This window comes from Pipistrellus kuhlii, unplaced genomic scaffold (genome assembly GCF_014108245.1).
Source record: "Pipistrellus kuhlii isolate mPipKuh1 unplaced genomic scaffold, mPipKuh1.p scaffold_m20_p_2, whole genome shotgun sequence".
NCBI lineage: Eukaryota > Metazoa > Chordata > Mammalia > Chiroptera > Vespertilionidae > Pipistrellus > Pipistrellus kuhlii.
In genome coordinates, this window is record NW_023425515.1 from 184,251,770 (window position 1) to 184,277,345 (window position 25,576).

At 56.6% G+C, this 25,576-nt stretch overlaps 1 protein-coding gene across 1 annotated transcript in view; it reads left to right on the top strand.

Moving 5' to 3' along the window:
- The first annotated feature begins 1,451 nt into the window (after positions 1-1,451).
- The window catches only part of ECE1 (endothelin converting enzyme 1), a 95,237-nt gene continuing 71,112 nt past the window's right edge, over positions 1,452-25,576 (top strand). The window contains exon 1 of the mRNA XM_045585077.1: positions 1,452-1,591. Within this exon, the coding sequence (XP_045441033.1) occupies positions 1,589-1,591 (3 nt within the window). The 5' untranslated portion in view covers positions 1,452-1,588. The remainder of the gene's footprint in view (positions 1,592-25,576) is intronic.

The following is a 25,576-nucleotide window of genomic DNA, read 5'->3' on the forward strand; positions in this document are numbered from 1 at the left end:
CCCAGACATGTGCCCTGACTGGGAATCAACCGGCAACCTCCTAATGCATGGGGTGACCCTCAACCAACCAAGCCTTACTGGCCAGGCTAGTTTCTCTTTCTTTTCTTTAAAAAAAAAAAAAAAAAAAAAAAAAAAATATATATATATATATATATATATATATATATATATATATATATATTATTGATTTTTTACAGAGAGGAAGGGAGAGGGAGAGAGAGTTAGAAACATCGATGAGAGAGAAACATCTATCAGCTGGGGATGTGCCCACAACCAAGGTACATGCCCTTGACCAGGATCGAACCCGGTACCCTTGAATCCGCCAACTTTCTAGCCACTGAGCCAAACCGGTTTTGGCTAGTTTCTCTTTCTTAACGTAACACAAATATAGATGACTGCAGAGTCACACAAAGAAAACACATGCCTTCACTACACACGATGTCTGTGTCTCTCTTCCTTGCACACTGGGCTGCATGCACAGTGAACCGAATCACAGCCGCCCCTCACGTGTGCACACCTGCGCGTGCACACAGGACACCACACGGCCGCAGGGACTTGGTCTCTACCTGTTCACATCAGGGACACAGAGTCTCTTCCTAACACACAACATGCATGCATAGTGGGCCCCAAATATGCAGGTCACACATCATGCAAATACTACATCCACACACATTCTTTTCTGCGCCTTCCTCCTGCACTCAGCGTACTTACAGACACACCTGTAGAGAGTTTCTCCCCTGGACATGCAAACACACAGGCACAGAGAGCCCGTGGCCCTTCTCTCTTCTTCCCTCCCCCACTGCTCGCGCTCTCGCGCTCTCTCTCTCTCTCTCTCTCTCTCTCTCTCTCTCTCTCTCTCTCTCTCACACACACACACACACACACACACACACACACACACACAGAAGCACTCAGTAACAAACCCCATATATAGTACATTGGTCTTTTCGTCACATATAAACACTCAGGCACACGGGATCCATCCCTCCCTGCTTTTGCGATCTCTCTCTCTCTCTCTCTCTCTCTCTCTCTCTCTCTCTCTCTCTCTCTCTCTCTCTCTCTCTCTCTCTCTCTCTCTCCACACACACACACACACACACACACACACACACACACGCAGCTGCAGCGCCCTGGTCACGCTCCGGTGCAGGAGACAAAGGTCGCCGAGGCTCCGGGTGCCGCGCACCGGGCACCCCGGGCTGCTCCCGGGACCCGCCTTTCCCCAAAGCCTGTGTCGGAGGCCCGGACCGGCTCCCGGAAGCCGGAGACCGCGCCCGCGCCGGGGTCCGCTCCCCGCTCCCCGCTCCGGCTGCTGCCCAGCGCGCCCAGGGTTAAGGAGCCAGGGGCGGGCCGGGGGCGGGGCGAAGGCCGCCTCCGTACGTGATTGGCTTCGCGGCCGGGCCCTGCGCCCCGCTATTGGCTCCTCGCCGGGCCCGCCCCCCGCCCCCGGGACTCGGCGCCAGAGCCCCGCTCGCCGGGCCCGCGGGGAGCCGAGAGTCGCCGGGCAGCCAGCCGCGCGGTCGGAGGAGCAGAGCGCGACCGGGAGCGGAGCCGCAGCCGCAGCCGCAGCCGCGGGGCGCAGCGCGCTATGGTGAGTGCGCGGCGCCGGGCCTCGACGGTGCGGGCCGTGACGCCGGGCTCCCGGGGGCTGGGCGCTGGGAAGGCGGGGAGCACGGGGCGCGCGGGCGGCGCCGCGCTCGGCTCCGTCGGGGCGGCCGCGTCGAACTTGGTTCTGGGCGGCTGGACCCGGCCGAGTGCGGAGGGCTGGACCCGGCCGAGTCGGTTCGGTAGCGGTTCTGGGCTGGGGTGTCCCGAGGGAAGCCCCTGGACCCGGCTGGGCTCGGGGACCCGGGTATCCAGGCTGGGTCGGAGCGGGGTTCGGGCATCCCCAGGCGGGGTCCAGTAGGATCGGAGTGTTCCGGGACGCGGGGGGGGGGGGGGGGGGGCGTGACCCAGGCCGGGCTGGGGGCATCGTGGGCGGACGGGCTGGCGCGTTCGGAGGGCTGGATGGGAATCCTGGGGGTGCGGTCCTGCTGTGCCCAAGGCGTGGAGGGGGAGGTGGAGGCTGGGCGGACAGGCGGGGTGCCGTCGGGGACATCTGGGCACCCTGTGCCCAGCAGCCCGGTCTCCCCAGCACCTTCAGTCCCGGGTCCGCGGTGGAGGAGGTGAGCAGTGGCATCAGGAGAAGGGCGCAGGGGAGGGAGCTGTCAGGGCGGGGTGGGGGGGGGCGTTCTGAAGCCCCAGGGTAGACAGACACCCGTTGGGTCGGGGCTGGGCTTCTTGGGGTTGCTTTAGGACGGGAGCTTGTCTCTGGAAGGAAAGCCAAACCCTTTAAATCACCTCTCTAGGGCCTGACGTCTGGCTCTCCATCAAGGGGGCCAAGGCCAGCGACTTCTCTTTGGTTTCCTTCCCCCTGGACAGGCTCTGCTCATTCCCTCCTAGTCCTGCCCTGTGCCCTGTGTGCAGGGCCGGAGGAGGGCATGTGCCGGCACTAGGGATGCAGCCACGGCTTCTCTGTGACAATGCTGCCCAGCCTGGGGGGGCCCAGGGGGGGGCAGGATGGGACCCCCTGTAGACACGAAGAATTCCCCAGTGACTCCTCAGGGCCAACTCCTGCCCAGAGCTGGGGTCCCCTCAAACACCCCTTTCCTCTCTCCTCGCCTCAGTAATACCTACCTCCCCCTCCACCACGACTTGCCTCAGAGTCCGTAGTAATGAAGTTACGCTTGGCTCCGCACCCAGAGGTGCTGGTGGGTCATTTTGGATTCTGGCGGCCTCCTTGGTCTAGAACCTCTCGCTGGATACGCCGCTTGGACAGTTTGGGTGGCAGAGAGCTCACTCACTCCCCGTGGGCCGGCACTTGACTTAAGGTCTCAGAATTTGGGGCAATAAAAGGGAGGTGAGACTTGGAGGTCATATTAGTACCCACTCTGCCTCCGAGTCCAACCTAACCTATTTGCTCAGAGCAAGAAAACGTCTTTCTCCTTAAAACCCTAAAGAGAGGTCACCTGGCCTTGGTGACATTTTCCAGAGCCCCCCCCCCCCAACCCCCATTGGCCAGAAGACCCCAGACTTAGCCATCAAACAAATTCAGGCTCAAATTCCAGCTCCTCCACTTCCCCACAGAGACTTCAAGTGGCATCCTCACCTCTGAGGATCAGTCTCCTTATCTGTGAAATGGGATAAGTCCTATCTCACGGGGTGGTGTGGGGATTCGGTGAGATAACCCGGTGAGAGTGCGGTGCTCTAACACAGACCAGTTTCCCTTCCGGGGAGACGTTCCGCCTGACTGATGCTAATCTGGGAGAAAGATTAAAGTTTATCCATGTTGTAGAGCGAAGAAGCGCGCAGGGATATTTACCGGCGTATATTCACTTGTCCGTCATCCAGCCAAGGCTTACGGAACGCTTGCAACATACGCTATGCCAAGCCCTGGGCGAGGGAGGAAAAACCGGTCATAAACACCACGCTGAGGAAGCCTCCGCCAGGCCATAAATATCTGCGCGGACCGGCAGACTAAGAGGCATCTCTTTGGGAGAGGAGCGATACGGTGCCAGGCCAGGGATGCCTCCTGGCTGGGCAGATGCGAGAAAGCTTCCCTGAGCAGGTGGCATCTGAGTTGGAGAATATCGAGGTTAGGAAGACCTGTGTGAGCAGAGGAAGGCCAGAGTGGGGCTTGCCTGGCACCTGGGCATGAGAGAGCCCGGGAAGAGGAGAGAGAGAGTGGGCCAGGGGCGTTGCTGGGCTCCTTAGGCTGGCTGAGGAGCTGGCGCTGCCCTCTGGGTTGTTGACCCGTGTGTGGGTGGGGTGGAGGCTGACGTCAGGCCTTCCCCCCTTCCTGTGGTTTTCCTTAAACAGGAGTCCCTGTGCTCGTTCCTGAGGCGGGGGTGATCGCGGGCTGCCGGAGTGTTTATTCCTTGGGCCTCCTGTTCCGCGGGTTTTAAACAAATCCAGCACTCCCTCCCCTGCAGCGGGGCCAAGTTTCCCCTGGCCCCCGGGTTCCCAACAGGACTCGCTGGTGTTCTGTTTCCTGTTGTCGCGGCTGAATCTCCCTGACGGTCCCCAGCTCCCCACCCAGGTCTCTAACCCCTTGGCGGGTAGTCAGCGCTGTTCTTAGAGGCCCCGAGTGGAACCTTCCCCTCCCCCTCACTCTGCCCTCCCCCCACGCTGCAGTGCAGGCTTGGGTGAGGGTTCTGAACAAACTTTGTATCTTCTGTCTCCAGCTGTCCTCATGCCAGCCAGCAGCAGGCACAGAGAGGTGGAGGAGCCTGCCCAGGGTCACACAGCAAGCCAGTGTCCGAGAGGCCACAGGCCTCCTGGATGTCCGGAGGGTTGCCAGGTAGACGGGTCTCAGGGAGAGAAGCCCAATCCGTGCTCCCCAGCCTGCTGTTGTGGCACCTTGATAATGTGCCTTCGCATTCCCAGCTAGGGACTGAGCTTAAAGCCAGGCTGGGGGTAGGCATCCTCGTTGCTGTAAGTGGCCTGGTGGGGGGCAGGGTCCAGCACTCAGATTTGAATACTGGATGTGTCGCCTACTTCCTCTCCTGCCAGGTGGGGCAGCTTAGTTCTCTTCTCGGGATATGGCGAGGATACCATCTAGCATGCCATGTAGATGCAGACCGTTGAGAACTTGAGGGAAAGCGTTATTACTGGAAGATGGGGGTCCCCGTGGCAGTCTGGGGGTCCCCCAGAGCACCGGAGTACCTTTCCCTGGGCTGGCGGGTCTGGGCTGTTAATGGGGTTAGTCACGTGTTCCTCGCCTTGCTACGATTTTTTTTTTTTTTTTTTTGGCAAACGGGCATGTTGTCAGCTCTTGTTAAAGATAAAGACATTGTTTTCCAGAAAGGATCGGAGAGACGGGGCCCTGTCAGAGGAGGGTAAGAAGGCTGCAGGGTGGGTTTGGCAGAGAGGTTCAGGCAATCGCCAAGACAACCAGCGTGGCTGAAGTCCACACGTTGCTGTCTGTTGTGGGGGAGGAACCAGCAGCTGTTTTTGGCTTTTTGTATTTCCTCTCGATTTTTTCTTTTCTTTTCAGTTAACCAGGTAAGCACTCCTGCTGTCATCAAACGGCTTCATTCGTTCATTCATTCATTCACTCACCAAACGAGGCACACCCTAAGGCTTTGGGGCTGGTCAGTGTGAACAGAGACCCAGAGGTCTCCCTGCCACAGCCTGGCGACAAGCAGATAGGGAGCAGGAAATTGCGAGTGCAATTACTGTTGCCAAGGAGACGGGCAGGGTGCTGTGGAGCAGATAGGCGAATCAGGCCCGGGGCTCAGAAGAGGCTTCCTGAGGACATGACATGAAAGCCCTGGCCTAAAGAATGGATGGGACCCGGCAGGACATTCCAGGCAGGAGCCGCTAGCTGTGTGCAAGATGAGCCAAAACATTCGAGAATTAACTCATCTGGAGGCTCTGAGGACAGCGCTTGGGAGGTGGCCGGGGCAGGTGCATGGGTGTGTGTGTGTGTGTGTGTGTGTGTGTGTGTGTTAAAGATTTGGGGCTCCATCCAGGGACAGTGGAGAGCCACTCAGGAGTTCAGAGTGAAGGCAGGGACATGGCAGATTTGCTTTTTTTAAAATAAGATTTTTTAAAAAATATATTTTATTGATTTCCCACAGAGAGGAAGAGAGAGGGATAGAGAGTTAGAAACATCGATGAGAGAGAATCATATATCAGCTGCCTCTTGCACACCCCCAAGGTACATGCCCTTGACCGGAATCGAACCCGGGATCCTTCAGTCCGCAGGTTGATGCTCTATCCACTGAGCCAAACTGGTTTCGGCGCAAATTTGCATGTTGAGATGGTCACCCAGGCTGCTGTGTGGAGAATTGGGGGAGAGGAGGGGCGTGCTGGAGGCTGGAAAGCAGTTAGGCGGCTGCTGGAGGGGCCTGGAGAGGCATGGGGGTCTGTCCTCTTCACCCCCATCGTGCTGCCCAAAGTGGGCAGTAAGGAGAGGAGGCTGTGTCCCCAGAGACCCCACAAGGCCCTCTCCCTGTGGACACTGACCTTCTGCCCCGCATCCTTTCATAAAATAACCGGCAGGGCTCCTGGCCTCATGGAGCTTCAATCTACTAGGGGAGAAAAGGCCACGCTCCTGAATGCCTCTGAGCAAGGCAGAAAATGATAGGATGCAGACCCAGAGTCACCCTGGCCGTGTGGGTGTGTATCAGGGAAGGCTTCCCGGAAGAGATGGCATTCGAGCTTCAGTTAGTGCAGTGGTCGGCAAACTCACTGGTCAGCAGAGCCAAATATCAACAGGACAACGATTGAAATTTCTTTGGAGAGCCAAATCTTTTAAACTTAAACTTCTTCTAACGCCACTTCTTCAAGATAGACTCGCCCGGGCCGCGGTATTTTGTGGAAGAGCCACACTCGAGGGGCCAAAGAGCCCTGTTTTGGCTCACTGAGGGCTCCCGGGGTTTCTGAGGGGGAGATGTAAACGAAGGAGGATGTTTCTGGAGAACACTCAGGAAATGATCTGTGGGAGGATCTAACCTGAGGACCCAGAGACAGGGCGATGGGCCTGGCGGCTAGGCCTTCTTAAACCCTTAGGGCGCTTGCGTTAGAAGGGGATTCAGGCCTGGCCTGGGCAGCTCAGTTGGTTGGAGCATCATCCCGATGTGCCAAGGTTGCAGGTTCCATCCTCAGTCAGGGCACCTACAAGAAGCAACCAGCCGGGACCGGTTTTGCTCAATGGATAGAGCGTCGGCCTGCGGACTGAAGGGTCCCAGGTTTGATTCCGGTCAAGGGCATGTACCTTGGTTGCGGGCACATCCCCAGTGGGGGGGGTGTAAGAGGCAGCTGGTCGATGTTTCTCTCTCATCGACGTTTCTAACTCTCTGTCCCTCTCAATTCCTCTCTGTGTAAAATCAATAAAATATATTAAAAAAGAAAAAAGAAAAAAAGAAGCAACCAATGAATGCATCAATAAGTGGAACAACAAACGGATGTTTCCCCGCCCCCCATCCTCTGCCCTCCCTTCCTCTCTCTCCCTCTCTAAAGTCAATAAATAGAAATCTAAAAGGGGGATGGACTCACAACCACCTAATTCAAATCCCCCATTACGAAGATGGGAAGACCAGGGGTGAAATGAGCATCCAGCATTTGGCACTTCCATGTAACCCCTTCGGTCTACACACCAACCGAGGGAGCAGGCTTACCTCCATGATAGAGCTGTAAAAGCGGGGACTCCGAGATCCCTGAGGGCAGTGGTCGGCAAACTCATTCGTCAACACAGCCAAATATCAACAGGACAACGATTGAAATTTCTTTTGAAAGCCAACTTTTTTAAACTTGAACTTCCTCTAATGCCACTTCTTCAAAATAGACTCGCCCAGGCCGTGCTATTTTGTGGAAGAGCCACACTCAAGGGGCCAAAGAGCTGCATGTGGCTCGGGAGCCGCAGTTTGCCGACCACGGACTTAGGGGATGAGGAGGGACTGCAGCTAGGCAGTGGCCCCCTGCCTCCTTCAGATGCTGGCTTCAGTCCCAAGCTGGCATTCAGCCTCCCAGGACTCTGCCTTCCCGGGAAGGGCCCCTGGGGACAGGGACGGACCCATTAGGCAGTAGCCCAAGGCCGTGGCTGCTGATTGGGGCTGTAGGGTGGCCAGGCTGAAATACTTCTTTGCCTTTCACCTTCACATAGCACTTGACAGTCAAGCCCTTTTCTCCCTATTCACCACCAACTGGTCTTGGGACTTAACCCCGAGCCTGTAACTCCCAGCCAGACCCCCAGCTCCCCAGCCCCTTGGCTGGAGATGCCCCCGTGGGCATGAGGAGCCGCCCCTGGTCCAGAACCCTTTTCTCCCCCCTCCTCCCTCCTCTCCCCCCTCCTCCTTTCCATGGCTCCTCGCCTCCTTGGAGAGGAAGGCTGGAGGGCAGGCCCGGGGTGACAGCCAGGAGAGGAGTAGGGTTACAGTGTAAACACCCACATGTCAATATTTACCTCTGCCTGGAACCAGAGCCTCCTCGGGGCTGCCTGCCGGTCGATCCAGGTGCCCGTGGCCTACTCCGCTGCTATGATCTGGTCACTGAGAGCAAGGCCAAGGGCGGAGGTGGAGTTTCCAGCCGGAGCCCTGCCATTAACGTTTCATTTGGCCTGAGTGAGCCATCCTCCTTCCCTGGGCCTCTGTGTTCTCCAGGCGACACGCCGGGAACAGACTGACTTCGGGGGCCTTTTCAGCAGTGGCAGGGAGGATGAAAGCAGACTTCTCTGGCTCGGAGCTCCGCCTGGCAGTTGGCCAGGCCCGGGTTTGAATCCCAGCGCTACCACTTCCTCACTGTGGGCAAGTCGCTGGCCTCCCTCTGAGCTTTGGTTCCTGCGTCGGTAAAACGGGAACCTAATAAATCTGTTGCGGAGCGTCATTGGTGGGGATTAATGAGATAACTCCGGACCGTTCTTGGCGCAGGATGAGAACGGAATAAACGGTTGTGGTGGTGGTTATTCCAAATAAACATCTTATGATTCCCTGAATCGGGACTCGGGGTTGCGTCATTGGGGAGCTGGAGCCAAGGGTGGGGACTGGAGCCTCAAGTTCTGGTGCTCAGGGGTCACAGGCTGGGCTGGGGGAGTCTGGGGTTTGAGAAAGCCCCTTGGTCAGCACAGGCCCTCACCCCTTTCCCCCCTCTCCCCCTTCTCTCCCCCCCCCCCCCCATACAGCTGCCCAGCCTCGGGGCTTCCTTCTCACTGGGCAGAGGTCCAGGGCAGAAGAGACCTCGGACATGGCAGTGGCAGTGACAGGGCTGAGGGAGGGTGAGGAGGCGGAAAGGAGGAGACGGAGGCATTTCCTTAGGAGCTTTCACAGAAGCACCCGTCTGGGGCAGCGCTGTTTCCTCCAGGAGGCAGAGGAGGGGCGTGGGGCAGGGACTGGCAGTCTTGGGGGGTGGAAGGGGCGAGGGGGGGAGGGTCAGGAAGGTGGGGCTGCCCCTATAGCAGAAGTGGGCCCGGGTTCAAGCCCAGCTCATCATGCTTTGCTGTGTCCTTGGACATGTGTATTCCCATCTCTCCGCGCTTCGTTCTTCTCCTCGTTCCCCTGGAGCTGGCGGGCCTGTGTGCGCTGCGGCTGGGAGGGTCCCTCCAGGTGCTGCTTCCGAAGGACCAGCTCCGTCCTGCACACACGGGCGCGGTGGGGCTCAGCCTGTCTTCCTAGCGTGACAGCGAGAACCACAGGCCAGTCCGCTGCTCCTCTGTGCCTCTGGGGAGCGAGACTGCGTTTAAAAAAAACGGTGGTGCAGTTTGCTTAGGTAAGACGCACCAATCTCATACCGCTCCATTTTCACAAATGTACACGCCTGTGTGGCCGCCACCTCGATCAGAAAAGAGAACATTCTCGCCTCCTCAGAGTTTCCATGTGCCATGACCATTAAGCCTTCTTCCAGGCGGCCACTGGCCTGCTCTGTTCACCCTGGTTTTGCCTGAACTTGTTCTGCATGAATTCATATACTCTTGGTCTGGTTTTCCTTTAAAAAAATAAAAATAAAAATATATATATATATTTATATTTTAATATTTTTATAATTTATATATATAAAATTGATTTTTTACAGAGAGGAAGGCAGAGGGATAGAGAGTCAGAAACATAGATGAGAGAGAAACATCCATCAGCTGCCTTCTGCACACCCCCCACTGGGGATGTGCCCACAACCAAGGTACATGCCCTTGACCAGAATCCCTACTGGGGATGGAGCCCGCAACCCGGGCATGTGCCCTGACCGGGAATCAAACCATGACCTCCTGGTTCATAGGTCGACGCTCAACCACTGAGCCACACCAGTCGACTTGGGTTTTCTTTAGCTTCAATCAACACTGAATATTTCTTAGTTCCTTCCTGCTGCTGCGAGGACCAGCGTCTGCTCCTTTCTTAGGCTGCCTGGCTCCCCGTGGGGTAGGGCGTGTGTCAGTGTCCACGGGTGACGTCTGGGTGGATTCTCGTGGGGACTGCTGTGTCACTGCATGTCTGTTTGCGGAGCCGCTGGGTCAGAGGGTCGTGTGTGTTTAACTTGCATAGACACTGCCTCTTGGTGGGAGGGGGTCCATGTACAGAGCATATTGTTCACCCCTTTGCCCACCCCCTACCCAAGGCTACAGGAAGCTCTTGATGAGTGTTTTTAAAGGAAGGAAAGAACTTGAGTGTTTTCTTTGTCTTAAGGCTTCAGGTCCTCTCCTGTGAGCCCTGCCCCTGCCCTCAGGGCCTGGCAGCTCTGGGCGGGCCCTCTGCCCGAACCCTGGGCTTTGGGTCTCTCCTGGCATTTGTTAAGGTCAAGGGTGGGTGGAGGTTCTGGCCCTGGAGCTCCCTGGGGCCATATTGGGTGTGTGGTGGTTGGCAAGTCCTTCCCCTCCCTGGTCCTCAGACTCCCCTTCAGTGGAACCTGGGGCAGGTTGATGGTCTCCCCTCCTCTGGGAGCCATTTGCTCTGTGCTTCCCCACCTCCAGGTGGCACTGCCCCAGTGGTGAGCCCCAGCTGCCCCATACCCCCAGGGAGGACCACGTGAGTAAGTGGTAGGCTCTTCTTTTTTGGAACACCCCCCCCCCCCCCCCCCAAGAGCCTCAGTGTGAGTAAGTTCTCCCTGGTGGGAGCCCCCAGCTTGGGCCCCTGGCTGTGGGAACCCATCCATGGAGAAGGCTTTGCAGAGCTGTCCCTGACGCCAGGGAGACTTGGGTGTGAATTCTGCCGATTCCCGGCTCTGTGACCGTGGGCACGTCACTCCACCTCTCTGGGCTCCCGCACCCTCGCCTGCATGGCTGTAAGGATGAAACCAGGACCGGCCGCACTGTGGGCACTGAAGTGGATGGGACCGCAAATCCTTACTCCTGAGGAGATACATACTGGGGGGGGGGGGGGGGGGGCACAGACTACAGGCAAACCCACCCACCGCAAGATCGCTTCAGAGAAGGAAGGAAATGAAAGAGCCCAGCCAGCATGGCTCAGTGGTTGAGCATCAACATGTGAACCAAGAGGTCACTGGTTCGATTCCTGGTCAGGGCACATGCCCAGGTTGCAGGCTTGTTCCCCAGTTGGGGGCGTGTTCCCCATCCAATCAATGATTCTCTCTCATCATTGATGTTTCTGTCTCTCCCTCTCTCTTCCTCTCTGAAATCAATAAATATATATTTTAATAATAATAAAATAAAGTAGTGATGCAGTGGAGAGTGGCTGAGAGCTGGGGAGGGGACTACTCCACACGGGTGGACAGGGAAGGCAGTGACATCTGAGCTGAGACCGGAAGGCTGAGGAGACGGCAGTCAGGCAGAGATGTGGGAGAGGAGAGTTCTGAGCAGAGGACCAGCCGGTGCTAAGGGCCTGAGGCAGGACGAGGGGTTTGGCATGTTGTGGGTGGCAAGAAGGCCGATGTGGCTGGGCAGAGGGAGCAAGGGAGGAAGGTGTGGGAAGAGGTGGGCAGGGAGGGGCCAGGTCATTCAGGGCCCTGCCAGGCATGGTGATGTTGGCACTTCACCCTAGGAGTGAGGGAAGGCACTGCAGGGGGATTAGACTTGGTTTGTTTGTAAAAGGCCCTGGTGGCTGCACCAATCTGCATTCCCACCAGCAGTGCACGAGGGTTCCTTTTTCTCCGCATCCTCACCAGCACTTGTCCTTAGTAGATTTGTTGATGAAAGCCATCCTCACAGGTGTGAGATGATACCTCATTGTTGTTTTGATTTGCATCTCCTGGATGATTGGTGACTTTGGCTTTCTGAATGTCCTCTTTCGAAAAGTGTCTATTACGCTCCTTTGCCCATTTTTTGATTGGGTTTATCTTCCTTTTGTTAAGTCGGTCACATCTGTCTTAACACTTCCGCTTGAACTCAGACTCCCAGGGTGAGCTCAGGGCTCCCGGGGTGACCACATTCCCACCACCAGGCCCTGCCGCCCCTGCTTCCTCCCAGCTCAGAGGCGAGGGTGGAGGAAGTGACGGCCATGGGGATGCCCAGCTCCTCTGCCCGCTGGGCTGCTGCTCCCCACTTGGCTCCAGGGAATCCTGTGGCTCTGTGGTTTCGGGGTGTCCCAGGCTGAGTGGAGGCGGGGGCAGCCATGAGAAGGCGGCACTTCATCTTCCCGTGCCCCTGAGTGTCAGGAGTGGTTACTGACATCCTGCTGGGCTTCCGGCGGTGGGCGGGGAGAAGGGGAGTTCGGAGAAGTTCACAGAGCCAGAGATCTGGTGGAGGTGAGACTTAGACGACCAGCCTCCTGACAGCCTCCTGCGGGGACACAATGGCTCAGGAAGAGGAAGAGAAGTGCCTCTGGCTACAAGGTGGTTCGCAGCACGACTGAGACCCTGGTCTCTGGGGCTCCTCAGCCAGTGCTCCTTCTGGCGAGAATGTGGGTTTGCGCTGAAACCGGTTTGGCTCAGTGGATAGAGCGTCAGTCTGCGGACTGAAAGGTCCCGGGTTCGATTCCGGTCAAGGGCATGTACCTGGTTGTGGACACATCCCCAGTAGGAGGTGTGCAAGAGGCAGCTGATTGATGTTTCTCTCTCATCGATGTTTCTAACTCTGTCCTCCTTCTTTCCTCTCTGTAAAAAATCAATAAAATATATTTTTAAAAAAGAAAAAGAAAATGTGGGTTTGGGAGTCAGGCGGACCTGGTCCCAGTCCAGCTCTGCACTGCGTCCCCGAGGGGCGACCTTGGGGCAGTGCCCCCCTCTGAGCCTCAGGCCTCTCCCTCGCGGATGGGTGAGGGCAGCCCTTTCTCGCGGTGTGGTGGGGGAGAGGGGCTGGGAGATGGGTGTGCAGCTCTAAAGCTTAGAGGGTGGCGCACAGAATAGGCTCCCAGTCAGTGGAGCTCTTATTCCCGTTATTCCCGTTGTGGTCCGTCCTCGTGAGCCTTCAGGGAGCTGGAAAGAACACCTGTGCACTGGCCTTCCCGAAGCGGTTCTCCAGTTCTGGTGAGTGCAGTTAGGCCGGGAGGTGAGGACATTCTCTCAGCCCTTCACTGCTGTTTGCGTGTGTGTGTGTGTGTGTGTGTGTGTGTGTGTGTGTAAATAAAACTTTTGGTTTTATTTTCTTCTGCACCAGATTCCCCATGTAAGCCCGCAAAGGAAGAAAAGGCGAACACTGGTAGCTGGCCGGGCGGCGGGCTCTGGAAGAGGTGCCAGCAGGGGAGGTGATGGGATCTGACTTGCCTTCTAATGACCTCGCTCTGGCTGCTGCGCGGGGAGGGCGAGAATGGAGGAGGCAGGTGGTGGCGAGGGAGAGACAGGGGAAGCACTGCCAGGGCCTGGCGATGGACTGGGAGGAGGCAGGGCGGCCGGCCCTTGCTTGGCCAGGTAAGAACAGAGCGCAGGAAGGTGTGTGAGCTGATGTGGGTCAGGCCACACATCTGGTCAGTGGCAGGGACTCCCGTCTCAGGGCTTCCAGGTCACTGCTTTTGTGGAGTCCCTCTTCTAGGCCCTACTTCATGCCTCCCAGGTGCGCGCGCGCCCCTCCCCCCAACACACACACACACACACACACACACACACACACACACGCGCGCAGGCTGGTGGCTTCAGGGGAAGGAGGCTTTATAGGATTCTGTCTGAAGCAGCCTTCCAGGGAGGGGCTGTGCTCTGCCCTCAGATTCCTTCTCTGTGACCTCTGGGCCTGGAGGGCCTCCCCAGGCTTTGAAGGCGTCCACAGAAGTGGGGCTGGAGCCACTGTGCACTGGCAGGGGTGGGGGTGGGGGGCTGCCCAAGGACTGAGGAGAGAGAGGAGCCTGGACCAAGCCCGGGCCTGGCCAATGGGGTCTCCCCAGGAGGAGGGCGACGCCCCCTCCTCCAAACCTCGTGAACTGGAAACTGCCATTTAGATGCCCTTTAGTTCCCCCAGTTAACCCTGCCTGGCAAATAAGACTGAAATGTCCAGTGAAATGAGCTTAAAGCTCCCCAGGCCTCTCCCGGCCTCCCCTCCTGGTCTCAGCCACCCACTCCGGGGATCCAGGATGGACATCACTCCCAGTCGTGAATTTCTCCTCTGTATTTGGATCCACATTTATTTTCCTCTTTGGGGTACAGGGCCCCCTTTTTCTCCTCGGGTTCCAGAGCCTGTGTTTCCCTCAGGACCCTTCTCCCCGGCAATTGCCCCTGAACCCTGGACCCTGGCCTGACTTCTGTCTGGGATTGGCTCCCCTGGAGACCAGCCCTCCCTCCCCTGTCCCCCCAAACCAGTCTCCTGAGGTTCCGTACCCTGCCCCCCTCCCCAGCCCTGAGCCCTTCTCCCCCTGACACATATGAGGCTCTCCAGAAATGTGATCTCTTCCTCCCGCCCCCTCCCTCAGCCCCCACTCCGTGGCCCCCCTCTGCTTCCCACGCGGGTGCTTTTGCTCAGGGAGCTGTGTGCTGTGATGATGGAGACCGGGAAGCGGCTAACGCTGGCTGAGAGCACGGAAAGGGAGAAAGATGAGGGCTGAGAGGGGCAGGGAGACCCTCCGTGCTACCGGCTCAGCCCGCCCCCCACTCCGGGCCTCCTACTCCGCTGAGTCAGGGTGGGTACCTTTGGGACAAATCGGAGTAGGGGACTCAGTCATAGAGACCATTGCACTGGTAGGAAGTGGACATCAGGTTGGGAACAAGGTAGGCGGGCGAGAGAGCCACTACCGCACAGAGCAGCAGGTGGAGATACTGAGGGGTGATTGGGGTCTCGTGGAGCCTCTGGCTGATGACAGCACAGCACCAGGACCCTGTGTTCGCGGGTGGCGCTCTGTAACATCCGCCCTCCGTCCTCTCCCCAGTCTTCTCCATGGAGCAGGAGGTAGGACCGCCATGCAGTCTTACCATGCAGGGAGCAGCCTGTGCATTGACTCATTTCATAGTCAACTCTAGGGATGGGTCCAGTTGTGTCCCCATTTAGCAGATGAGAAAGCTGAGGCTTGCCGAGGCAAGGTAACTGAGCCAAGGCCACACAGCTCCGAGCCAGGATTCGGGCTGACGCGAGCCAGTTTTTGCAGGGTCCTGGGCAAGGTCTAACCTCTGGGTGGCGGTGTGGGTGCGCCTGGGGCTCAGAAAGGCTGTTTTTCAGCAGCAAAGAGAGAGGAGGCCAGCAGAGGAGAAGAGAAGAAGGTTGCTCTGGAACCCCATCCGGCTGGAGCAAGAGCACGTGGTACCCTTTTGGGAGGGGCCGGGCAGGGTGACAGCTAGACGAGGAGCTGGCACTGTTCTGTCCTCCGGACACGTACGTCCTTTAAGTGTGCCTGTTACTTCTCTGTCCTGGCAGGCCCTGGTTTTCTTGGCATCAGCAGCTGCCCAGCAGGTGCATGGAGGGCGGGCGCGCCTCAGGGCTAACACGGATGGAGGACAGGCTTTCCTGGGTAGTCCTGGCGTCGGTATGGTGTTCATATTGTCACTAGGGACACTCTCTAAGCATTAATGCCAGCTAACGGAGGAATAAAATTTAATACAGAAAACTGCACATTGCAGCCCATTCTGATCCCTAGCTATTGTGCAGTGTTTCTTTAAATAACAAGACCCCCCCACACCCCCCCAAAAAAAAGAAAGAAAAAGAAAGAACAAGACCCAGAACAAAACACATGTGTTTCTGCTGGCGACCTGCTCCCTCGTTGAAGAGATTTCTTCATAGACCTCGCACCCCCGTGACTGGTCCCCAGGAGGCAGTGGGTCAGGAAAGTCTGGAGGGTTTTCCTTCTCCACCAGGTTCCCTGTGAGCGGTGCGGGGTGACCCCAGGGACCCGCCAGGGCTGGGGAAGGAGAGGCAGGCACACTCCCTTCCATTTTGCCTGCCTTCCTGGGCCCAGAGCCGTCCCAGCCGGGGCGGGCGGTGACCGGGGCTCCTGAGCCTGACTCAGCCGGCCTGGCCCTCTCTAGGGAAAATGAGTCATCTCTTCAGCCCTGCCTGTTCCTCTCCCGCGGGAAGAAGGGAGAAAGGAGTCGGGGGGAGAGGCGCTCCTGGCCCCTCCAAACTTGTTTCTGAGCTGGGAAAAGCACTCTGGCCCCGGAGGGAGGGATTCCGGGGTGACCGCTGGGTGGGGCAGCCAGGCCCAGTCAGGTCACTGACCGCAGCTGTGACCACCGTTCGGCCACCCTGGCCGGAGCTGTGCCGGTCTGGTCAGGGAGCGGGTCCAGCCCCTTGGCCAGCCGCCCTCTTCCTCTGCCCGCCCAGGGCCCTCAGTCGGGCGAGAGGGTCCATCTACCCCTCGTTATCTCTTAAACGCGATCAACTTAAGAAGGCGTGGGGGTAGCAAAGTGCCCCTTATATCCTGGCAGATGTGCCCTCCCCCCTAGGCCCCCCAGGCCTCTCCTCCTAAGACTTTTCAGCCACCTCCAGGGGCTTGTGCCAACCCTACTGATTGGCTCTTCTGAGGACTTGGAAGTCTGGCTTCAGCAGATGGATTTGATCTATTAGTGATGTCTGCTGGGGTCTGGGGAGGGGGGACAGAGTTTGCTCCCAGTCATCTTCCCCAGAGGAATCGATGGCCTGGGCCCAGCCTTACACTCTCCCCCAATCCCCCCGCTGTTTTCTCGGTGACCGTAAGTAACCCATGCTACCTCTTGGAGACTCACTTTTCTCACCTGGAAAACAGGGATCATAATCCCTCCCCCCCCCCCAACCCTCCCAGCTATGAAAAATAGATGAGGAAACATCTGCAAAGCAGCCCCGTCTCCTTCTAGTCTCTGCTCAGAGGCCACCTTCTCAGAGAGCTTTCCCGCCTCCCTGCCAAAAACTGTCCCTCCCACGTTCTGCCCCCCCGCCCTGCTAGCCTGTCCTCCTCAGCACTTACCACAGCCCGGCACTCACCCGTTTTACTGGGTGGTGGTGGTCACCGTCTCCTCCCACTGACAGATAAGGATTTCGGCCTGTCTTGTTCCCTGGTATTTCCTCCTAGAACGGTGCTGGCGTATAGTAGGCACGTAAATATGTGTAAACAGAACGAGCAAGCCCTGGCCAGTGTGGCTTGGTTAGTTGGAGTGTCGTCTCGTACACTGAACGGTCACGGGTTTGATTCCTGGTCAGGGCACAGCCTATCCCGATTGGAGTGTGTATGGGAGGCAGCTGATTGATGTTTCTCTTTCAAATTGATGTTTCTCTCTCATATCTATGTTTCTCTCTCTCCCTCTCTCTCTCTCTCTCTCTCTCTCTCTCTCTCTCTCTCTCTCTCTCTCCCCTCAACTCTCTCTAAAATAATAATAATAAGCCGAGACCGGTTTGGCTCAATGGATAGAGCGTCGGCTTGGGGACTGAAGGGTCCCAGGTTAGATTCCAGTCAAGGGCATGTACCTTGGTTGCGGGCATATCCCCAGTAGGGGGTGTGCAAGAGGCAACTGATTGATGACTCTCTCATCGATGTTTCTGACTCTCTGTCTCTCTCCCTTCCTCTCTGTACAAAATCAATAAAATATATATATTTTTAAAAAGTATAAAATAATAATAATAATAATAATAATAAGTGAAAAATATACACAAAAGAATGAAGCAAGCACCTGGTGTAGGGACCAGGTACACTGGTTTCCCTCTCCTCCTCCTCCTCCTCTTCCTCTTCTTCAGCTGTTATTCTGAGGGTTCAGTCCTTTCTTCTTCCCACTCTCTCAAGGTCAATGTATGCACTCTTGAGGTGCCACGCTTAATTTTTATATTTGGGCATTTCATACGAGTGCATGAGATTGCCCTGGGGGTGCAGTGGGAGTTGTAAAATTAAAAGTGCTGCTTCGGAGTAGAATGCAGAATTGGCATCACTTTTTAGGACAAAAATAAACGAGGCCTCAGTGAAGGCTTTTGGCCGTGTCCTCAGATGTCCCTGTGTACCAATCACTCTCCGGGAACCCTTGGGAAAGTGCGAGGAGCCCTGGAAACGATCCCAGCCTCAGCGCCGGGGCCCGCCCTCCCTCCTGAGCCCCCGTCAGAGGTTTCCGCGCCCGCACGGTCCTGCAGGGTGCAGATCCGAGCGCATCGCATCCTGGGCCCGGCCCACTCGCCTGCTTGACGCCCCTCCCTTTTTCTTTTTCTCAGGAGAGTTAACCCCGGGACCAGGAATCCTAACACCGTTTTTAAAATGAGCATTTTATTTTGGAATCATTTTAGGTCTACAGAAACATTGCCAAGATGATACAGAGTTTTTATATATCCCTCACCCAGTCCCCCCGAACACTGATGTCTCACACGACCATGTACATTCGTCAAAACAAAGAAGCCAGCATTGGTACATTGCAGTTAAACCTCACACTCTGTTCTGATGTCTCTGGTTTCTGCACAGTGTACGTTTTCTGCCCTTAAAACCCTTCCGTGGCTGCCCGTTCCCCTGGGAGCACGTCAGACTCCTCCACAGCAATGCTAGTCCTGTCCGTCTCTCCAGCCTCATCTCTGGCCTTTCCCGGTCCTGTCTGCTCTGCTTCAGCCAAACTACAGTCGCCTCCCCCAGCGCAGCTCACTTTTCTTCCGCCTCCACCCCTCTGCGTATGTTGTGCCCTCTTTGTTTCCTGCCGTTAGAATGTGCTCCATGAGTGTAGAGACCTTATCTGGCTTGACCGCCACTGTCCCTGCAGTACCTGGGACAGTACCTGGCGCATAGTAGGTGGTTGATAAATACCTGTTAATCCATACGAGGCAAGTATGGGGGCAAGAAAAGTCTTTATCAAATAATCTCAGCCCTGGCTGGTGTGGCTCGGTTGGTTGGGCATTGTCTTGTGCATCAAAAGGTTGCCAGTTCAGTTCCCGGTCAGGGTACATACCGGGGTTATGAGCTTGATCTCCGCTGGGGTGGGGTGCAGGAGACAGCTGATTGATGCTTCACTCTCAAATCCATGTTTCTCTTTTCTTCTCCCTCTTCCTTCCTCACTCTTTAAAAAAAAAAGAAAAAAAGAATCAATTAAAAATAATTTAAAAATTGATGTTTCTCTTTCATATCTATGTTTCTCTGGGACCAAAATGGCACCACCTCCTTGTCTCCTATGCCAACAGGTGGCACTGCCACATTTGTCATAAGATCTGGGGCCTCAGGGTGGGACATATGGGAGGAGGGCCCTGTCACAGCCCCAGCTTGTGCTCTTGGCCTGCTCTTTGCACTAGCCAGGTGAGGAAGTCTGGCTGGTCTCCTGCCCTCAGAGCATCCTCTGGTGTTTCCATGGCAACTATGCAGCCAGAATCCCTTGGCTTCTGCTGGGTGAAGGGCCACCAAATTCCCCACAGGGTGCCTACAGTCAGAGGAAGCATCTGCTAGGAGGCCAGAGGTGGGGCCGCACTGACCTGTCCCAATCCTGAGAGAGGGGAGCAGCATTCTGGGCTCAGGTGCGGTGCTGAGTCTCCCGGTTTCATCCACACACTCCATCTCACTGGGAAGCTACCCCGTGACTCTGAGCCTCAGTGTCCTCATCTGTAAAATGGGGATGTAAGCCTGCGTGAGCCACATGGGGGAGTGGTGAGGGAGCCCGAGGAAGCCATCCTGGGAGCCAGAGAGGGGAGCGGGAAAGCAGGACTAGACCAATGAGAAGGAGCCAGAGACACAGCTCTGTTTCACTGGGACTTGGGACTCGGACGGATCTGCAAGCAGCATGGTCTTAAGGAAGCATCCTCCCTCTCAGCCTCGGTTTTTCCTTTTCTAAAATAAAATGATCCATTGTTGGACCCCTGTGAAGGCACTGACCAGCCACAATCACAGGGCATTTCCATGGTCAGCCCTGCCTGCCCAGGCCTGGGTCTCAGCACACCCTTCCCTGGCATGGCTGCTGGGCACCCCCGGACATGCCCCTCCCCACGGGAAGTCCCTCCTGTGTCACTTAGTCACAGACCCCGGAAGGCGGAGCCCGCTCTGTAAATGCCCCTGCCTGTTATCTGGCCTTCCTGGCGGCCCTTAAATTGATTTCTGGGTTGTGTTAGGTTGTTTGTGTCGGGTCTTATCTCCTCTGTGGAGACAGGGGCAGCCTGGTGAGTGCCAGGATTGTGGCTTCAAGTCAGCGACTGGGTTTGAGTCACCAGCTCTGCCTCTCACTGGCTGTGGGACCCTGGTTTCTCCTCTGTAAAATGGGGTTGATAATTGTTCCAGCACAGGGTGCCCATGAGGGTTACACAAGAACATGTCCCATGGTGCCTGGCATGGTGTAGGGCAATGGTCGGCAAACCTCGGCCCGCGAGCCACATGCGGCTCTTTAGCCCCTTGAATGTTCTAACGCTTAGCTGACGGGGAAACTGAGCCCTGGGAAATGCACAGAGCCAGCTCCGTCAAAAGCCCATGGGGTGCTGAAACCGGTTTGGCTCAGTGGATAGAGCGTCGGCCTGTGGACTGAAGGGTCCCAGGTTCGATTCCGGTCGAGGGCGTGTACCTTGGTTGCGGGCACATCCCCAGTGGGGGGAGTGCAGGAGGCAGCTGATTGATGATTTTCTCTCATCCATGTTTCTAACTCTCTGTCCCTCTCTTCCTCTCTGTGGAAGAATCAATAAAATATATTTGAAAAGAAAAGAAAAGAAAAAGCCCATGGGGTTTGATCTGCCGAGAGGATGAGTGTGTGAACGCGTAACTTAGACCGCGTTCCTTCGCCTCTGCCGATGCTGTTGCCACGCTTTCCACGCAAATTCTGTTCGGACCCTGATTCATCTTCTCTGCCGCCTGTAGCTGGAGTTCTCGTTGTAGGTTACTGCCTGGTCTGCTCTTTAGCTCTGGCTGGGCTGCGGGGCCAGGCTGACCTCCCTCCTGCAGGGTCGGAGGCTGGCTCTCGTTCCATGGGCTTGTAGAGCGTGTCTCACAGATGGGTGAGACCTCAGATACGGCCCCACTTCCTTTTCCAGGTGGAGAAGCTCAAGCCCACGGGGGGAACTGTCCGCCCTGAAGACTCACTGCGGGTGGCCGCGGCAGAGCCGGGGCCCGGTCTCCAAGGACACCCTGGACCAGCTGACCTTTGTGAACGGGGGTGGGACAGGCTTGGGAAAGGACAGGAAAGGACAGAAGTGCCCTTGGGCCGCCGGGAACACGGGCAGATTCCTGTGCTCCTGCCAGCAGGGTGTTTTCGGAGGGTTGAGGTGGCCGAGAGCCTGGGCAGGGCCCCCTGCCCCCACTTCCTGCTGCTCTTTGCCCCAGGTCTGCCCTGCTCTGTCCCCACACTTTCCCCTCCGCCTGGGTCATCTCCGAGCGCACCAGACCTGCCGCGTGGGTTGTGCAAAAGCCGGGGTGGGGGGTGAGGGGATTGTTTAAATAGAACAGCCGTCCGAGCCTGGGTACCTGGACCGTGCCATCTGGCGCCCCTGCCCTGCTGAGCTGGGTTCTTCACCGCCACTTTGAGAGGGACATGGCAGTGGCCTCTGTGACCCCCACTTCATAGAGAAGAATATGGAAGTCACATCCTGAGCTTGGGTTTGAACCAGAAGGCAGGAGCCTGGGATTCACGCTCAGCCACCCCTGCTGACGCCTGGGACCTGCTGAAGTCGCCAGCAGATGCAGTGGGATGCGAGGGGTCTGAGCCTCCGCCTCCAGAGTGAGGAGCCAGGGTCCAGGAGAGGCCAGGAGCACTGGGCAGGGAGGGATCCCAGCCTTCCCCACCCAGCCCGGGGCAGGGAGGGCTCCGAGGCCCAGAACAGGAGTCAGAGGGGGTGAGAATGGTGGAGGGAGGCCAGCCAGCCCTGGCCGTGACTTCATGGATTCTGGTTGAGGGACCAAGATTGCCCAACTGCCAGAGCCCAGATGTGTCGCCGGTTTCACTGAAGGCCAGCCTGGCCTTGGAACCAGTAAGGCCCCCCTGAGGCCTGTGGACTGGCCTTCCTTCTCCATCTGTTCTTTTTGGGAGATTCCCCAACAGCAGCGAGAACAAGAGTGGCTGCTGTGCACACACATACACCCCCCATTCTCTGCCTGCCAGGCCCCCTCCCCTGTGCTCCAGGCCCTACTGTGCGCCAGCTCCTTTCAGACATCACCGTGTTTGCTCCTCAGAAGAGACCTGGGAGCTGGTGGTGGGTGTTAACGGTCCCCACTTCACAGGGGAGAACACTGAGCTCACACAGCAGCACCGCCCGGGTCTGGTTTGGAATCCAAGCCCACGCCTCTTCGGTGCGTGGCAGCGTCTGTCAGACATACAAAAGGCATAGAGTTCGGTAAAAACAAACACCAGCCATCCAACTTAAAAAATAGAACATTCCAGATGCGATTGAATTTCCCACACGTGTCCCTTCCTGCCCCCATTCCCACCTCCCCCTCTTCCAGAAAATAAAAACAAAACCTGCTTTCTAGAATGACTGCTTTGCTACTTGCATTAGACATTTCTGCTTTCCAAATGAGACTATGGGATTGCTCAGGAGTTTTTAAACTTTAGGGGGTTGGCTGGAGGCTTCGAAGCTTGCTTTTCTCTCTTCGTGTTGCGTCTGCGTTGTCTCCAGTTCACGGTCGGTGCTGTGTGGTATTCCACCCCGTGGATCTATCCTGCTTTATCCAGACTGCCAGAACCAGCATGGAGGTTTTTCTCTTCGCTGTTGAAACAGCGCTGTGGGGCTTCCTGGCCTTGTCTCCCGGTGACCCAGGAGACTCCCAGGGTGTGTGTGTGTGTGTGTGTGTGTGTGTGTGTGATGTAGGTTAAGGAGTGGAATCTGATTGGCCCGCTGTATCTTAAGATTGCCAAGAGGATTGACCAACCATTTCAGGGGTTCCTACTCAGCGTTAAAAACCTTCAAGGACTGCCGGGACCGGTTTGGCTCAATGGATAGAGCGTTGGCTTGGGGACTGAAGGGTCCTGGGTTCGATTCTGGTCAAGAGCATGTACCTTGGTTGCGGGCATATTCCCAGTAGGGAGTGTGCAAGAGGCAGCTGATTGATAACTCTCTCTCATCGGTGTTTCTAACTCTCTATCTCTCTCCCTTCCTCTCTGTGTAAAAATCAATAAAAAATATATTAAAAAAAAAAAAAAAAAAACCTTCAAGAACAGTCAAAACCGGTTTGGTTCAGTGGATAGAGCGTCAGCCTGCCGACTGGAAGGTCCCAGGTTCAATTCTGGTCAAGGACATGTACCTTGGTTGCCAGCACATCCCCAGCAGGGGGTGTGCAAGAGGCAGCTAGTCGATGATATTCTCTTGTCGATGTTTCTAACTCTATCCCTCTCTCTTCCTCTCTGTAAAAAAAAAAAAAATCAATAAAATGTATTTTTTTTAAAAACCTTCAAGGACAGAAATGTTACTCAGCTTTGCTGCCGTGAACTGCATCAGAAGCCGTATCAGGCGCACAGTAGGTGCAGAGCAGTGTCTGTTGGCTGAATGAGTGGACGTGAGTGGAAGGCACTTGCCATGTAAGATCTCAATCAGTCTCTGTGAGGAGGGATCTTCCCATGTCGCAGCTAAGCCAGCTAAGGCTCTGAGGAGGTTAGGCCGTGTTCCCCGAGTCCCACAGCCAGTCCCCGAGTCAGCTGACTCCAGTCCTTCCTTCCGGAGCCTGCCTCCCTGACATGGCCCTTGTTGACAGAGGAAGCGGGTTCACAGAGGCCTGGAATACGGGGAAAGGGGAGAGGGGAGTGGCCTGGAGACAAGTACTTGGGGCTTTTGAGGCTGTCCCGGAGGCGGGGAGACAGGCTGGGCCGGCGGTTAGTTACCTTTGGCCTGGAATGCCACCGTGGGGTTGGGTCCATCTCTCTTCTGGGGCTGATCTGTGAGGGATCCACAGAGCTTGGGACCGCGCTAGGCGCAGGATTCAGATGAAGTCGGTGGGAGACCCCCCTCACAGGGGAGTCAGCCTGACCCAATTGAAGAGCCTTTAGCTTGGGGCAGGAACAGGCTTACGTTCACATCCCAGGCTGGCCACTTGTTAGCTGTGGCTTTAGGTAAGTTTTTCAACCTCTCTGAGCCTTATCACCCCATCCGTTAGATGGAGAGAGCGACTCTCTTGCAGAGTTATTGATAGATTTAGAATTGAGTGTAGCTGTCTTAGCACAGGGCCTGTCTGGCTAGTTAGTTAATAATCACAGAGCAGGAGGAAGGATATTCTACTAGAGGTACATACAGATGGGGCAGCTTAGGACATGCAGGAAGACTTCATGGAGGAGGTGGCATTTGATCTGGGTTCTAATGGGTGAATAGGAGTTCTCCACGCCAAAGCGTAGACTACGGATCAAGCAGCTTTGGCGTGTCCTGTACTGGGCTTGGTGTTGACATGGATATCATAGGTTGCTTACCAAAGACAAATTTTCAAAGCAAATGCGAGTTGCTTACAGTTTGGTACAGATACAATCCTATGACGGTGGTACTGACGACTTAGACAAAGAATTGACCAGTGGTACTGGGGTCAAAGGGACATGTGAAAACTGGGGGCCGGGGCAGCCAGGAAGTCTCCCAGGATTTAAATGAGAAAAGAAGGCAAGAGGCTCAGGGGCTGCCTGGTTCTTGATTTCCTGGCTGGACTGGGGACTTGGGGACAGACCTCGAGAATTCTGGTACAAGTCCTGCTGTGTCCCCGTCACTGAGTCCTACTCTGTTTTCTTCAAGGGAAGAGAAGAAAAGTTGTTCCCAATTGTTAATTGTGCAATTGCCGTTGGCTCCTGAGCTGGGCTGAGCAGCAGCCAAGCCCCAGAGCAGGGAGGAGGAGCCTGGGCTGGATGCTACAGCCAGGAGGTCAGGGGCCCGGGAAGGGGTTTGGGAATGCCACTGTGTGGGTGTCCCAGGCACGGACGCCAGCCTGGCCTCGTCAGGCATCTCTTCCCAGAGCTCCCATTCCACTGGGTGGTACCGAGGCGTTGGGTAGACCTGGGTTTGAATCCTCTCCTCTCTCCCGCTGTGTGACCCTGGGCGGATTGCTGAACCTCTCTGGGCCTCTACTCCCACCTTCTCTTTCGTGGTTGGTTATGATGGTTAACGCAGAAAGCAGTTGGCACAGGACTCGGGATGAAGTCATGGTCCGGGTGATGGCTCTTGTCACTCCTGCCCTCGTTTCTCAGCAGCAGCAGCCCCGCCATCATCGCCACATTGCTACCACCTCCGGGACCCAGGCCACCCGAGGCTCCGGTTGAACATCAGGGTCATTCCAGCAGCAGGTGTCGGCTCTCCATCAGCCAGGACATTCAGTGCCATCCCGTTAGCGGCCAGCGTCACAGTCTGTCCCCTCCGTGCTCCTCTTGGGAGGAGGCGGGACTTGAATTCCGGTGTGCCATTCCTTGGTTTGCCTCCATCTTCACCACAGCCCCGTGTCCCCATTTTAAAGACGAGGGGACATGTGCGGAGAGGGGAGGCGACTGGCCCAGGGTCCCACAGGGATGCAAGCCCAGGTCTGTCTGCTCCAAAGCCCTTGTTCTTCCCAAAGATGGGAACGGCTTGTTCCAGGAAATCTGAGCCCGGCCTCCTCCTGCCCTTTAGTTACCCCTCCGGTCCCTTTTCTGTCATGTCCGCCCGTCCCTGGTTCTCCAGCCCCCTCTGGCCTGCTCTGCACCTAAGGTCCGCTCCGGGCCTCTTGTCCCGTCTCCCCGCCAGGCGTTCCTTCCCGGGCTTTTCGGGCCCCGACAAGCGTGACGTGTGTGAGGAGGTAATGGGGACCAGATGGGAAGCTGAGCCCGGGCTGGGCTCTGCGAGGGGAACATTCCTGGTCACTGAGGCAACGCCAGCCCTGCAGCATCCGGTTTGGCCGAGGGTCCACCTGATTGGCCGGGGCTGGACGTGGAGAGGGGTCCTCCCGGAGGTCCGGGAGAGGTGGCAGGT